Source organism: Lycorma delicatula, chromosome 6 (genome assembly GCF_047948215.1).
Source record: "Lycorma delicatula isolate Av1 chromosome 6, ASM4794821v1, whole genome shotgun sequence".
NCBI classification, from domain to species: Eukaryota; Metazoa; Arthropoda; class Insecta; order Hemiptera; family Fulgoridae; genus Lycorma; species Lycorma delicatula.
The window spans coordinates 98470641-98487297 of NC_134460.1; the positions used below are offsets into that span (position 1 = coordinate 98470641).

Below are 16657 nucleotides of genomic sequence, written 5' to 3' on the forward strand. Positions count from 1 at the left end.
ATTGTAGGGTTTATTACACTTCATGAGGCTCAATACAGCACAATTATATTTTGTACCTTTTTTCAAATTTAGCCCCTGGGAATCAGGTTTTACTTCAGAGGATGATATGCACAAGTGTAAGTGAAATGTAGTCAGTCTCAGGTCAACCATATTTTGTACTTTAGCCTTCGATATCATGCATGTCTTCTGCGTTCTGGAAAATTTAAATACTATTGTGGAACAGTCACCGCAGAAATGAATCTAATATGTTATGCACTTAAAATGTTTTAACAAAAAAATATCCAACAGATGTTTTCACAATTAATAAAAGTAAGCACCAATAATGAAGTCTAGGAAATGAATTATGGTATGCAACACAGAGTGCATGATGTACCCTTAAAGTAAAAGTAATTTTTTATAAAACAAAAATTCAATATTCACACAATTTAGGTGACAATGAATTATCAGTTCATTAAATTAAATTTACAATTTTCAAAGAAAACCCATAACAATGGTTCCATTTTTACCTTCCTTATATAATTTTTTCTCTTTTGCAACCTATTTATTATTATTATTACTAATTCTTAACACGTCAAGTGTCACGGTTGCCAATTGGCAGGTATATCATGGAGGGGGGTAGTCATATGGAATGCATTTGCTTATGCTAGCCTTTCAATTCAGCTGTAAACCTTTATTTGGGGTGTTAGTTGAATACACAGCATTATCAAATTGTTTGTGGTCCTGAGGCTTTTCCTGTTCATTTCCATAATGGCTGACAGTGAAATTCCACATCAGTCACTGTCAAAGAGACGATTTAATGTTTAAAATAAATTATCCATGGAAAAACTAAAAAATAATTTGGAAAATGAGAGTAGGATTTAGTTCCTTAAATGATCCTGAATATGAATAAATGATAGTGATGTTGAATTGGGTAGTGAAAGTGATTTAGGCGAGATGAAAATCTTAAGACATTCAACTTTGCAAACTATACACAGAGAAAATGAAATCACTACACATATATGTGTACTAAAAACCACTCGACGTACAACAAATATGAAAGTGGCGAGTAATGTCATCTAGGCGAGACAGTCTACCAGTAATATAAAAAAATTTATTTTGTTGAAAATCCTGGTCTTTGTATTCCTATTCCTACTGAAAAACCAATTAACTATTTTCAACTGCTAGCTCAAGTTTTTTATCTTGAGAATGAATGAAACAAAGAAATCTTAGAACAAAAATTAATCATCCTAAATCTTTTTTAACATGGAAACCTTTAACAAAAGACAAATTTCACATGTTTCTGGGACTTTTACATATGGGGAACATTAAAAATGAACAGAATAAGATTGTTGGTACACTGAAGATAGTTTAATGTACTGGCTTTCTATAATTACATGGGCCAGAATAAATTTACGGTGATTATGAGAGCTCATCAATTTTGTAATTATGAACAAGCAACAGGTAATCAAATCATATTCATAAGATACAACCTTTAATTGATTTTTTTTAAATGAAAAAATAGCCAGCTTGTAGGATTCTAAAAAGGAGTTGTGTATAAGGTAGTCTATAGTTTTGTGGCGTGGGAGTCTTTAAAAAATTAAACATAAATATGCGGTTAAAAATGTATTAAGACATTATATTGCACGTAATAGAACCATTAAATCCAGTCGGCACCACATGACACATATAGCCCTATAGAACATGCATGCATTCATTCAGGAGGCCAATGGCACCGTGCACTGTCTTTGTAAGCAATATTAGAGTAAAGCCCCCTCCCATCCATTTTATCCAAATTATTAGAAAAAAAAATTAAGTCAGTTTTTCAGAAAAAGTTTATCAGATCAGGTGACACTCAACATAAATCATAATTTTTTGTTTAGTCAATGAATTAAAACTTCACTCGCAACACTTCAGGCATTTCATTGCTTCAAACACCCAATAAATTTAACAGTATATGTAGTTAACCATTTAAATATCCATTGAATTTAATAGAAAGAAAATATAGTCTTTACTTTTGTTAAATTCTATTTCCAACGCCTGCTGAACTTATTTTTCATCCGTTCCCAAATTCAAGTTTCTGTAAAACTGTCTTCAGGTGTTAAGGTGTAAAAAAACCCAATCCTATCAAAATTTCTTTTCAACCAAAGTTTCAGGAGGGAACAACAGTCACATCTCTAGCCCCACATGAAGTAGAAAATAAAATTTCAAACAACCTTTCCTTACTAACAAAAGTTAATGAATGTATATATTCTGTTGAAAAATAATACACATTGCATAATATCGTATCCTTTAATACGTTCATGATACTTGCCTATTCTGTGGATCCAATGAAATTTTGTCATTGATTCAACTGAATAAATTAAATTACACGAAATAAATCATTTAAGACTCTTAATTTCAAAATAAAATTTGATATACAGATATTGTTGAACTCAGATCTAGCATTGTTAATTATTAAATCATTTATTGCAGTACACCATTTTTAATTTCTTCTTACAATTTACTTCCTGTTAATTTGTAATTTCATTATACCATCTTTACAGTCAGATGGTAAATAAGTATTTTTATTCCTGAATCTTTTACAGATATTCCAAAAGGCAGGAAAAAGGAAAAATTGTTGCTATCAACTGTATAAGGATCCTGCACAAAGGAATAGAAATGATTAATCACAACTTGTTACATTGAGGCCATTAAATTCCTTATAAAAAAAACCACCCAGAATTTTTACGAAATTAATAAAAATGCATCGGCAACAAACTGATGGAGGTATCCACTGGATAGCCACAAAAATGATGTATGAAATTTTCCCAGATCATTTCGTGACCTTTCGCAATGGAAAAATGCATTTCTATTTTTTTTTAATTATTTAAAAATTAAGCTTTGTTTCAAGATCAGTACAATGATGTAGATTACTTAGTTTAAATAAAAAGTTAAATATTTAAAAATTAAAATAGACAAATAACAAAAACAGAAATAGTAATAAAAAAAGCAAATTAATTAAAAAAAAATTAAAAAACATTAGATCTGGGTAATATCTAGTAAAAATTGTTACTTTGGAAGGGTATTATTTATTACTATTAAATTTTATGTGAACATAAAATACAAAAGAGTACCAAAAGAAAATTATACAAATAAAAAAAAAAGAAAGAAAAATAAAAGAAAGTAATGAAATGCGATACGCTTACGTACAATCAGTCCTTATAAATTAGGTACATAAATTATTAAACTACATTTATACACATTTTATTTTAATTTAAAGTAAAAATTACCTGTAATCATGTTAAAAATATTTATACAACAGTGACTGAAAAAAAATAATAAAAAGAAAAGAAAATGCTATGAATTGTAAAATTAAACAATAAATTACCAATTTAGAAATTAAAATTTATTCTCTACATGACAAACAAGAAAATTTAAAAAAAAGAAAAAATTAAATAAAAAATACTTTCTGAAAGTACACACCACCGAACCTGCAAGGTACTGTACATTTACATATTGAGAAAAATTATTCCACTGTTAATTATGCTAAAAAAACACGTAAGTATAATTATTATTATGTATAATTATATTAAATATCACAAAAAACAATGTCACAATATATATATATAATTAATAAATAGAACATGGAAAAGGATACATGGAGATTTTTAACAAAAAAAAAAGAAGCAAACTTTGTTAACTGAAACTAACCATTTTTTTAAGTTGCTAAACTGAAAAATTACAAAAATTACAATAAATTACAAGTTCATCCTTGTACTAAAAAAAAATCATGATAACTGAACGAATTTCTACATATACAAATAGAGAACACTTTCTGAGTAAATATATTAAAAAAAAAAAGAAAAAACAAAACAACTATAAATAACTGATATTTATTATTACAATAAATAATATTACCAACATATATTTGTGGAAAAAAATTTGTGTTGGAATGAGTGGTTTCTGGGGCTCTAATACTCTTCGCAAAGTATTCGCTTTGAAATTATTTTTAAAAGTTACTTTCCATTATTTTTTTTTAAAGAGCAATAAATTTTCATTTAACAACAATCATCATCATCTGCTGCTTAAAAGGAATCATTTGGTCAATTACAATATATAAATTATTATCAATAATTAATAATTATTTAACAAACATTACATAAGTAATTATCAATATTATTATAATTATTAATAATTATGAACACACAATTACACAAAATTTCTACATGTTTTATTTATAATTCTTTTTTTTTAAATTTTATTCAATACCCATTATTAACTCAACTATCATATAAATAAATTATTTATCGCAAGAAACATTTAATTACTGTTTATTACTTACATTAAATCACTAAAAAACAAACTTTAAGAAGAGTTGTCGGAGCATTTTGTCATTTAAAAGCAATAATTAAGTAACTTATCACTCATATCATTAAAAATCTGGACACATGTAACTTCTTTTTTTTAAATACATAAATTACAATTATTGCCCGTCAATATAAATAAAATGTTGCAAAACTACAAGTTGAAAAGGAGAAAAAATTATTACAATTTATATAATTCATAAAAATCCATTAAATTATTTTGTACAATAGTAGAAATGTCTGGCTGTTAACATTAATTTCATACTAGTTGAAAACTGTCCATATGTATTGTTGTTTGTTACTTAAAAAAAAAAAAAACCAAAAAACCCTTTGATGTGAAAACATTGACAATGTAAATCGTCAAGACAAACACAGCTGATTAAGTGGCGAGGAGCAGAACAAGGACAGTTTGGTTGTTCGGTCATCACAATTCAGGATTGGCCGGGCCGCACACAACACATGAAGTGGTATTATGTTATGACACATACATGATGTTCTTCCATTGTTCACCGCAGATGAAAAACAAACTATTTATAATAATTATTATTACATTAACTATTATCAATTGCACTGCCGAGATCGGCTTAATGTGTCTTAGAAAGAAGAGGAAACAAAAAGGCGAATCCCAAGTCCATTTAACTATATATATATTTAAATAAAAAATTATTATAGAACCTTTCGATTTTTAAATTACTTTTTAAAAATCATCTGCCACCCCCTTTGGAACAACATCGGGAGCACCCAGTTAGTCGTAAAAAAAATTAGAAATCTGGAGGTAGGGAGTGAACGGTCTAATATTCGGTTAACTGTCAGTAATAAAGTTAATGCAATCATACACGCACACACACACAAAAAAAACACATTTATCAGCAGCATCAGTCACACACGTACACGGCACTTCACTGCGCACTGTAACAGCAGCGATGGCGGCTGGTTGAGCAGCGATATGCAGGTCCACTCCGTAGCTCCAAACTTCAGTCTAACAGGGGGAGGCAGGACGGCTAACACTCAGTCCAGTCACTCATTTGGTCACTCATTATGCATCATCATCCTCTTCCTCACCTTCCCCTTCACCTTCATCTTCTTCTTCTTCTGTAAGAAAAGCAAAGAAACCAAATTAATTTTACAATATTAAAAATAAACGAACATTTAAAACACACACAAACAATTTATCTTTTATTAACAGTTCGGCCAACTTCTCATTGAACCGTGAATGCACATCTAGGGGAAAATGTTTTTGTGAGACAATATACTCATTGAAACTTAGTGAAATTAGACTTCATGATCGAATAAACGTACATAAATATAAAACCTAAATAAACACAAATAAATGAAATATTTTTTTAAAATGTGCATGGCTTATACCTTAAAAAAAACATAATTACTTCAATTTAATTATTTATTTCAATAACTAAATATATTTATAGAAAACTTAGCCTTACATATAGTAGATTTAAACTGTAAAGCCTGCTGCTGCATTTATGATTTTTTAATAAAAATTATTAGTAAGTGGAGGAAAAAAAACAAAAAAAAAAAAATCAAACAAATCAGCAGTTCATTAATTTAGCTACAATCTTGTACAAAATATAGTACACATGACAATAAGGAAACAAGTGTAAACAATAAAATGTAACTCTTTATTAAAGATATTATTTTATTCCATTCAAAGTAAATATTGCACTGTTTATTCACACAACACAAAATAATAATTCCAACAGTTGATAGCAAACATTTTTTTGGAGTTTGTAATTCAACACAGATATTTATTTATAATAATAGTTCCGACTTCATCCAGCTCAAGAAACAGTATTATAATGCAGTAATATTAATTTTACCGTTAAAAAAATCCCAAACAAAACAAAATCATTACTAATATTTTACCTTCACCTTCTTCTAAATCCTCCTCTCCTTCAGGAAGTTCTTCCTCTTCATCTTCTTCTTCACCCTCAACATCTTCTTCATCCTCTATTTCTTCTTCCTCCCCATTCTCTTCTTTTTTCTGTTTTTTAACTTCATCACTTTTGTCCTAATAACAGAGATCAACAAAAAATAATATACTTTTAATAATTTTATTCTTAACATATCTTAGTTTCAGAACATAACTAATAAATTAAGACATACAAATAGGCAGCAAACATTTTAATACAGATTTGATTTTATATAAAAATTAAAACACTTCTCAAACTAATCACGCTTCTCTAACTTTAACAAGGTAAATTTAAAAACAAAATTCTTTGAAATCAACCTACAACTTTTTATCGGTTAACTAGGTTTAGATTATCTTTCACATTACATTACCTGTTAAATGCGATTGGATTTAACAGGCATTGTGTAAATAAGTCCTTAATGTAAATTAAAATTACCTGCTAATAAACAAGGGATTTTCATTGATGTTTGTGTATGTTAAGAAAATTGTTACGTTAATTTATAGTTGGTATAAATATGGCTAGCTAACATTTTTAATGTGAAAACAGTTCATTTATTGTCCAAGTGGTAATTACTGAATGAAGACTCCAAAATATATTTCACTACAGTTGTAAGAATAAGCGTTTTGAGCTACTTAGTTTTTTCTTAAGAAAAGAACTTTTGAATCTGATGAAATAAAATTTTCATATGATAGCTAGCTGCTTTTCCCCCCAACTGATATCGTTACCAAAATCAAACGATAAACAAAGTGGAAATCAGATTTCCACTTACCAAAATCAAAGGGAAGAGAGTATTACAACTGTAATTAAATCCATCATCGAGATGACAGAACATTAACTTTTTATGGTAACAATCAATTAACCAATATTGTTCTGAAGGAAATTAACCAAAAAAAAGCACAAATCAACTAAACCAACAACCACACTAACAATTAAAAATTTGTTATTTTATAGAGATTATGATAATGTAATTTATCTATTAAACCTAAGAAATGAGCTAAAAATCATAAATTTTTAGTTCATTGCATAAAAATGAGAACTAATGACTAATATCAGCTTACAAAGCAAGTTTTGGCAAACTGTATGCTATCAAAATACAGATTGTTACATTTATAAAATTGTATACTCTACAATATTGACATTTAAAAAATAGATTCAAATTTTCACAAATATATCAACCGTAACAAATATAACAAAAATCTACAAAAAATATATTAGTGTAGATTCCAGAAGTCATACTACCTACCTAAGCCCATTCCAATTGTAGTACCTTAATAAATAAATTACCAGAGCACCACAAGTGACTATTAATTTAATTTTCAGATTCCATACCAAACAATTTTGATTTGTCTAACATCAGAAACATTGTTTGAAAAATATAAATGTCAACATAAATTTCAAACACTTCACAAAGGTGTAAAATTTGTATACATTATTTCCTAAAGCACTTAAAATATTTCTTCAATAGAATTTTTCCCCAAAAGATAATTTTTTTTTTTTTAAACTTACGACATATTTCATTGAAAACATCATGCAATCACACACAGTACAAGGCTAATATGAATTTTAGGAGTAATCAATGCAAACAGAAATTAACAAGAAAGTTTAATCCATTCAGTCAACTGAAATTGAAAATTATTTATAACCCTTGGAAACTATTAAATTCAATTCTGCTTCACTTAATCTTGTTAATTTGCTATGCAACTTAACATAGTTAATTTCTAGGTTTCCCAGTCCAGGATGTGACTAATACAAAACAACTGAAAGACAACCAAAAACCTGTGCAGTTACCTTTATTGAAATATTGAAAGTGATATGGATAAAACCAATCTGCACCAATGCAAAATAGTGCAAAATACACTAATCAGGATTGGACATGCTGCTATTCATCTACTGGTAGAGGGAATTTACATCTATTTTGGCAACAAGGCGTAGCAAAAATGCCAACAGCACCACTAAAATGTGAGTCAGTAAATATTAATGAACTAAAATATTATTTATTTCCAAATGAGGCGGCATGAAATTTTAACGGGCAGATAATTTAAAATTACATTAATATTAAAAGATGGAAGTGTAGTGCGATCCAGATATGCAATGCATCATTTAAATTTTTTATTGTGTGCATTATATGAAAAGTACTCTGATGAATGTGGTTTCCTGGAAGTGTTTAACACTTATATATATAACTTTATATGAACAAATCATATTACTAGAGTTCGGCTTTCAGGTACATTAAACAAATGTAGAGAACTCAAAATACGAAAACCTCATAAACAATAACACTTCATTCAAACTTATGATTAACATTGCAGGTTTAACTATAGTATGATCAATTATGAATTTATCCCGAAGGTATCAAGAAAATTTGTTTTAGATGTTCAATCTGCATAGAACAAGTTCCCCCATCTCATCAAGCCACAAAATGGCATTAAAATCGCATTACTTTAAAATTCAATAACACAGTCCTGGTTGAATTCTACATTAATATAAGAATTTTTATACAGTATATAATATGAAATAATGTTCTTTGTATTTCTACAAACGCAATCATGATAATACAACCAATAAATATCAATTTTATACATCAATATTTTGTACGTAAAAAATAAACTGCATAAAATTAATTACATAGATTCAACTTTTAATTATGTAGTTCATCTGACAACTCAGATTTTTTCAACAAATAACGTTTTTGTGGCTTGACTTATTATATCAATACTAGACCAAATGTTTCATTTAACTTTTTCTAAGTAAAAAAAAAAAAAAAAAAAAAAAACACTACAAAATAAAGTTTATAACTAGGACATTAATTATTTTAAATGTTGATTTTATCAACTGCAGATAGAAGTATCTATTTTATTGTTATAAGATCTAAGATTAAAAACCTGAACTTTGTTTTATAGTAAATCTAGTGTCGAAAATTAAGCAAATAATTCACGATTAACATATTCCCTACGCACAACATATTACTGTATTTCAGTAATACTATATGTAAATCTAACTAGATTGATAAAATTACTGTACTTAAAATTTACTATGTTCACCTAAAAATTTGTGCATCAACATGCCTGACGGCAAGGATTCATGGTATTATTTCAGTATCCAGCAACTTTAACTTTTTGATATTGTTCATGGATGTTAACATAAACCCTATTTGGACAATAGAAAAAATGGTCAAAAAAAAAATAGTTTATTGGCACCTTGACACAAACACACACTGAGGGGGGGTATACGATCCAAGATCCAATGATCACGAGGATTTCTATTAACAACCTTCCCTTCCTTCACAGATTTTTAATTCTCTTAACATCAACATCATCTTATCATTTGTTTATTATACAATGAAAGGGCTAAATTCAAATAAAATTCTGATAAAGAGGATCACATGAATTTTTATAGCATAAAATTAAAATACAATTTGGCAGCGATGAGAAAACTGGGTATTTTGTAGCAGCATTAAAAATTTTATTTTCCATTGGTCATTCAATTTATAATTTACTATTTTCATATTAACAAGCACGATTTAAAATTTATACTTTAAAAATTTTAATTTACCCTCAGAATGTGAAATGAGCAATTAAACTGACTCGCTACAGAAAATACGCAGCAGAGCGATTAATGACAATAAAACAAACGACCACAAAATCTTATGGGGCTGAATGCCCACGTACTTTCATTAACAGAAATACTGATAGAATAACGGACGAAATTGGCTTTCAATTAATATTTTATAAGCACATAAGTTAATCATACTGCATATTTATTGAATTCCCACCGCATAAAAAAGAAAATTTATTAACATCTAGAAATGAACATATAACGGCTAGAATAACAATCAAGGGAAAGAAGCGCGCGAAATGCATGTAAGCAGGAGCAAACCGATGGAGGGGACAGCGAACGGGAGAATGGAGTAGCGCGAGAGAGAACGAAAGGGAGAAAACAGCGAAGGAGAAGCCAGCTCAATAAAGGGGACCTGACGTGCGAGGCTATAAGGTCCTCGACCGCTGCACAGTAGTCTCGCACACGGTCCCTACCACATTTCACGACACATAAAAAGGGGAGGGATGAACGCGGTGCAAAGACGAAACATCTGCCGATAAACAATTACCTCACAAAAAAGGAAGTTCGGAGCACGCGGCTTATTAGGGTTTTTTATGACTACAAATTTTAAGCATCTGTTTATTTTAAAACGTACAGGTATAAAACAGTAACGCGCCAAAAAGATCGCCGGACCAATGAAAAGATTTCATCTAAAAGCTAGGAATTATTCCCTCCAACTATCGAAAGCAAAAATTGTTATAATTTTACATAGGATAAAAAATAATCGTAGAAAAAAAATTACTCTGCTTAGAAATTACTAAATTTACATTTGAAACAAAAAATAAATTTTCGGCCGCCAAACATTTACAATTGCTTACAGAATAAAATAAAAATCAGACAAACTTAACTGGGAGGAAAAGGAATGAAAATAAATTAGTTTCGGCGGTTGATTGTACAAGCTTCTTATCTAACAGTTTCAAGACATTTCCAACAAACTGCTTAAAATTATTTATAAAAAAAACAGCTGTAGTGAATGTGCTGATAAAAATCAAGACATTGGAAATGTGATAGTGTTGGTACTCTATCCTAGTCTCTCCTGATAGTGACAAAATATGCATACATAATTGTTTTCATATACTTTTTCTGTTGAACGCAAAACTACACAGGTACAAGTCTCGACGACCTAAGGTTAAGCTGTTAATGTTGGGCTCTTTAAAACTCAGCAAAGTGAAGTTTTATTAGAACAATTTCTAAAGAACATACTTCACTTCGAAGAATAAAATGACGATGGAAAAGTTCCATAAATCTTTTCTGATGTCTAAAACGTAACCCCACTATCCTTGAAAAAATTACATAATACTTTTATATACACACACACACATATATATATATATATATATATATATATATATATACTGGATTTGATAAACCGGTCCTAAAGCACATTTAGCTTGATGGGATTTTATTAATGGCAATATCTTAAATTAAAACCGTGTGTATGTATATATATATTAGCGATTACTTTCTTCATTTGTTTCCAGCAATTATTTTTATTTAATAAGGAAAAAACAAATTTCCCTACACTACAAATAAATAATAAATTTACTCGTGTAACTTATTAATATTAATTGGAAGGCAGCTCCAAAAAGGATCAACAGTTTTATTATTATACTATAGTTGGAGTGGAACATTAACAGAACACGTGGTAGTCCGTCACGGACGGAGACCACTGACGGACTGAAACATGAAATCCGCCATATTGTATCCCCCCACCATCACACCAAAATCAAAAGCAGCTGCGAACGGTAAGGACAAGCTCAACGCCGCACATACGCAAACCTTTCAACAGCAACGGCGTGAAGCATAAATGTTTGGCGCTATAGACAGAATTGTTACGAAAAAAATCATTCTAGAAAAATAAATTTGACAGAATAAACCTACATCCTGACACCGAATGAAACGTGAACAGATTTAGTCAAGAAAGAAATAATTAACAATACCATTAAAAAAAACCACGACCGATAAATTAATATGTTTATTCCTAAAATATTAATGACAAAAAATTTTAATCAGTAACCTTCGAATAAATGGTTCCTAATTAAGCCAAAATAACAAATATCTTTTTAACGAACGGGAAAAAAATACTTCTGAAACACAAAATATCGATAATGAAAGATAATTCACGGTGACGCCTATTACGCGTGTGAATGTCGTGTTTGTTAACGTTCAACAGGTTGTAAATGCAGTAAGTGTAATACAAGACGTGCATGCATAGTGTGTAGTAAATAGGAGAGGTGAACAAGTATCACACACAGCCGCCCGCTCCTATAGTAGCTACACAAATTCACTGGCCGTATTCTTGAAAGACCCAAACAATTTCATAAACAATACTGACACCTGTTGCTGAAATAATATTGCTTTTACACGCAATAATATACAACTGTTTTTACGTACTAATAGGGGTAAAATTAATGTCAAATGCTTGCAATTTAACACGAAATACACCACTTGCATACTGTCTATTTCCAGTAAGTAAATTAAGACTGAATGTTTGCAGCATTTACATATTTACAAGCAATGTTTCTATAATGATTGCACAGACTGATATTTAATAAAAAATTAGGATATATATTACAAAAAAATCACAATCCCGAACAAAACAAATCATTTCATACAAAAACTGTATTCAAAAAGTCTTCTGTATTAAAAAAAAAAGAAGAAAAAAGACAAGAGTGGTGTAAATGGTAACTTGAAACAATCAAAGTGAAACATTACTTCCTTCTACAAAGTCTTGGAGGTTAAACCATCCCTAAATTTACAATGAATAAAAATCAATACAAATAAATATTCTTGAAAAATATCAAGGCTGATGTAGATGACAAAGCATAATCAGGGCGTTAAAGAAATTTGAATTATACAAAAAAATTCTGTTTATTAAAATCAAATAATGTAAACAGACATTAAAATCTTTAATGCAATAGAAAATTACAATTCAACTCTAATAAAGCAGGCAAAGATGAAATCAACTTAGTAACTTATTTTAAAAATTTAATGGCAGCAACTAGCGAATTTAAAATGAATCAATTTTATATTTGTTTCACAAGTAACATTTCATTTAATGAAAAAGCTTCTTTTAATTAAATAAACCCTTCAATAGGAGGTATTATTATTAAAAATTCACAGAAAGCAAGTTGGCAAAAATGTTTTGGAATCTTTTACAGCTAGAATAAATAGTAACAGACAGTATAAAATTATAAACAAAATTATGTACTGATCTACACACATCTCTGACAAATTGAAATTCATTTGTGCTAATAGGAAAATAATTTAATAATTTTAATACATGACTTTCAAAAATATATAAAAAACCACCTTAAAAAATAAATATAAAATTAAACAGGAGAAATATAATTCATGAGATGTCTTACAACACCATGTTCCAAAGGGCTACAATCTACGCCATTAATTTTTTCAATTCACATACTAAATTGAAGGAAAATATCAATATATCATCTCACGTGGATAACCCACAAATTTAATGAATTTATAAATAAATGTCATTACATATGAATGAATTTGCTCTAATAAACTTAACTAATAGATAAGATAAATACTTTAAAATCAAAGAGTGTTAATTAATACTAAAGTGAAGATACTTTTAAGTTTTATTAGTGTTATAAAAGTTTATTTGCGTAAACATGAAATATTAAAACTATCATTAAAGTGAATAGAATATTAAAAACCTAATTATTTAACGCATATTAATCACAGAAAAATACAAAACATTCTAAAATACAATACTTAAAAAATGATTTATCAAATTGTAAAATTTGCTTTTAAAAAAATGTAAATAATTTAACACCTTAGGAGATGAAATGATAGGTAAATAACAGCCAAGAGTAAACCCAGATTACTAAGATTTTATCATACTCCACCTCAGGAAAAACATACAAATTTATATTAGCCTGTCTTAAAAATAAAAACAAAAATTTATCACTCGCAATCGATGAAACAAATTATAACTTATGAATTATTATTCTTGTTGTCAAGTATTAAATAAAAATGAACAATCCGGGCTGTGGGTTTTCTATTCACTGGACAATTAAGCAGTACAGGTATGCAGTATCAACATTGCTTATGTATTTGATGCCTATTAGGCAGTAGTGAACATGTTTATTAACATTAATGTTAATTAGTACAGACTTGCAAAAAGAGATGGTAAATATATATATTGAGATGCATCATTATGTTTTTATAGTCATAAGTTACATGTCAAAAAATATTCGATTTCCTAACAACAATTTGATAAAAAGAAAGTGCTCTGAAGACAGAAACTATTCTCATTCCACAATAAATATTATAAGATTACCTACTTTTGTAAAAAAGTAATTTGTAGGGATCACTAACCCAAATTATATAATGGTAAACACACACATACACCTCATAATTTTGGTTATAACAATACAGCAGCTGCATGATATACATATAATTAAGCTGCTCTTAAAGAAAAATTAACAAGACCTCTTATTAAAAGCAAAACAGCTACTGGGTCAAGCAGCAAAATAACTATCCTATATGTGTAAGTACTACCAACATCTGTATGCATTTATTGTACATATGATTTTTAAGCTGATTTTTCAACATCTCTTGTTCCATTCCAAAAGAAAAGTTACAAAGACAAAGAATAAAAGTACAATATTCTTTCACTAAAAGCATACAAGGATTTTTTGGCAGTCAGGTTAAGCCACTGATTTTAAATTGTTTGTGAAAATGAGTAGATCAAGAAACAAACAGGAGATTTCTGAATACATATACACACGCTTGAAGTAATTCAAATATCACTCTACGCCAAACCATTCAAAAACTGAATTGTTATATTTAGTTACCCAGAGATTGCAGAATAAGCAAACATATCCTACTGATCAGATATTTACTTCCTTCACATAATGTTTATCAATTACAACTGTATCTATTTTAAAGGGGAATAAAAGTAATGTAAGTTTAGAAATGATAGTAATTTTGCAAGAGGTGAAGCTCTAAGGATCTGGGAGGGGTTATCACTATCAATAATACTCCTGGCTTTTGATCTTAAAAAAAATACAATAGAAGCCAATATTTATACTGAAAACATTTGGTAACAAAAACTGTACTCTTATGGCAAAATACTCTTGGGGTAAAATCATAATCAGTCAAACCATCCCTTCCTGAAATTATTTCTAATGAAAAATGATTATTTGAACAATTATGTTCCTAATAAAATGACATCCACAACTTTTTAGATTATTTAATAAATAAATGTCTTATCTCATTTTGGACAGAATTCTGGACTACATAAGATTGAGGTAAGTCTACCAGTAAATTTATCTATTAAAAAAAAACTGATCAGTCAAAATAGATAGGAAGTAATGAGTAAATTGCAACAGTATGTAGAAAGAATTAATTTATTACATATCTTATAACAAGATAAAAAATGAACATGGTAACAAAATATATTAGGTATCACTTAATACAGAATCAGAATTTTTTTTAAGGTAGATGAAAAAGATTGACAGTTTCTTAATTACATATGAAACAAGTGAGAAATATTTAATTGATAAAATTGTAGGAAGGCAATTAGTTAAGTTACTAAAAAATATAAGGAAAACAAGCCTGTCAGTCGTCTTGATAAACAAATTAAGTTGTCAAAAAACATATGACAGATATTACATCAACAATTACAACAACCAAAGCAACAAACTGTTATATTAAGGATTAAGGTATACGCAGGAATTCAAAGAAAAATTAATTAAGATGTACACAACACAAATTTAAGAAAAATTTCCTATTGATTTTTAAAGGAGAATTGTTTATTTATAAATCAATTTTGAAGTTTTAATAAAATCAGACTAAGCTCAAACTACTCATAGATAGCAGTGAAAAAAACAAATCGGCTGTGGCACTTAAGAAAAATATATTATCAGTTACAACGGTCAAAATCGAAGCTATAAAATAGTTGTTTGGGAAAGTAAGTTTACACGTAAAAATAAGAAAACATTGTAATTGATATTTTCGTCATTAATATAAAACACAACTTTAAAATAGATAATAAACATTAGCCTCTATCCAGGTTCCAGACCAACCTGGCTATTGATTCTCAAACTAGTCTCTACAGAGGTGTTGAAAAATAGACGTCCGCCATCTTCCCAACGAAGGCCAAGCTAGCCTCCATCCGGGCACAATAAAATAATGCGCGGGACGCCAATATAAAAACATAAGAATAATAAAATTAAAAATAATAATAAATAAAACCATGCATAGATGAAAACTATTTAGATTTGGTATAATAAAATTGCAATAAATTCCTATTCACTTAAATTAACGACAATGGAAGTTTATAGAACTTAGGTTGTTACCGGCCGGCTTTTTCCACATGGCAACACGGGGCTAGAAACAGTGAATATTAATTTTAAATAATAAAATGACACCACAAAATACCGTTTAGACATAACAAATAGATTTATTTAGAATAAAACATCAACAAACACACGGTTCAATATTACGTACAGTTGGCGGCACACGATAGGAAAGCCTTATAGCCTAAGATTATTTACAACATACCTCTGCAGGCCTTTTTGTTCCTTTAACTTCTGCTTTCGCATCGCCTCCTGATTTGTCGTTGTTTTCCGTGACTTTTTCTACGGCGACATCGGAGTTATTTTCTTTCGTACTCATTTTGACTAAGATATTTAAAGAAGTAAACTTCCACTAACGCACAGCAACACACACAACCTGCCTTTGTTCAAAACGAAGATGGCGCGGGCTTCAGGCTCGATAAACCGGTGATTGGTTGGTAGGAGAAATTGTTTTCAAAGAATTTATCGAACCGAAGTT

At 29.0% G+C, this 16657-nt stretch overlaps 1 protein-coding gene across 2 annotated transcripts; it reads right to left on the minus strand.

Annotated features, from left to right (window-relative positions):
• Window positions 1–3342: 3342 nt before the first annotated feature.
• LOC142326060 (uncharacterized) lies at window positions 3343–16588 on the minus strand. 2 transcript variants are annotated; one of them, XM_075368167.1, is made up of 3 exons: window positions 16385–16588; window positions 6210–6348; window positions 3343–5414 (listed from the first exon to the last, which is right to left on the minus strand). In XM_075368167.1, exons 1-3 carry the CDS (start codon window positions 16496–16498, stop codon window positions 5359–5361), a joined length of 309 nt encoding a protein of 102 aa, XP_075224282.1. In that variant the 5' UTR covers window positions 16499–16588; the 3' UTR covers window positions 3343–5358. The 2 variants fall into 2 exon arrangements, with proteins under 2 accessions (XP_075224282.1, XP_075224281.1); XM_075368166.1 differs by having other exon boundaries at window positions 6204–6348; window positions 16385–16585.
• Window positions 16589–16657: the final 69 nt, after the last annotated feature.

Bases quoted from the DNA above. Each gene is read 5' to 3' on its own strand.
- LOC142326060 (XM_075368166.1), bottom strand. From the start codon at position 16,498: ATGAGTACGAAAGAAAATAACTCCGATGTCGCCGTAGAAAAAGTCACG. The intron at 6,349-16,384 runs GTATGTTGTAAA...CTCTGTTATTAG, and splicing joins GAACAAAAAGGCCTGCAGAG to GACAAAAGTGATGAAGTTAA. The intron at 5,415-6,203 runs GTAAAATATTAG...CTTTTCTTACAG, and splicing joins GGATTTAGAAGAAGGTGAAG to AAGAAGAAGAAGATGAAGGT.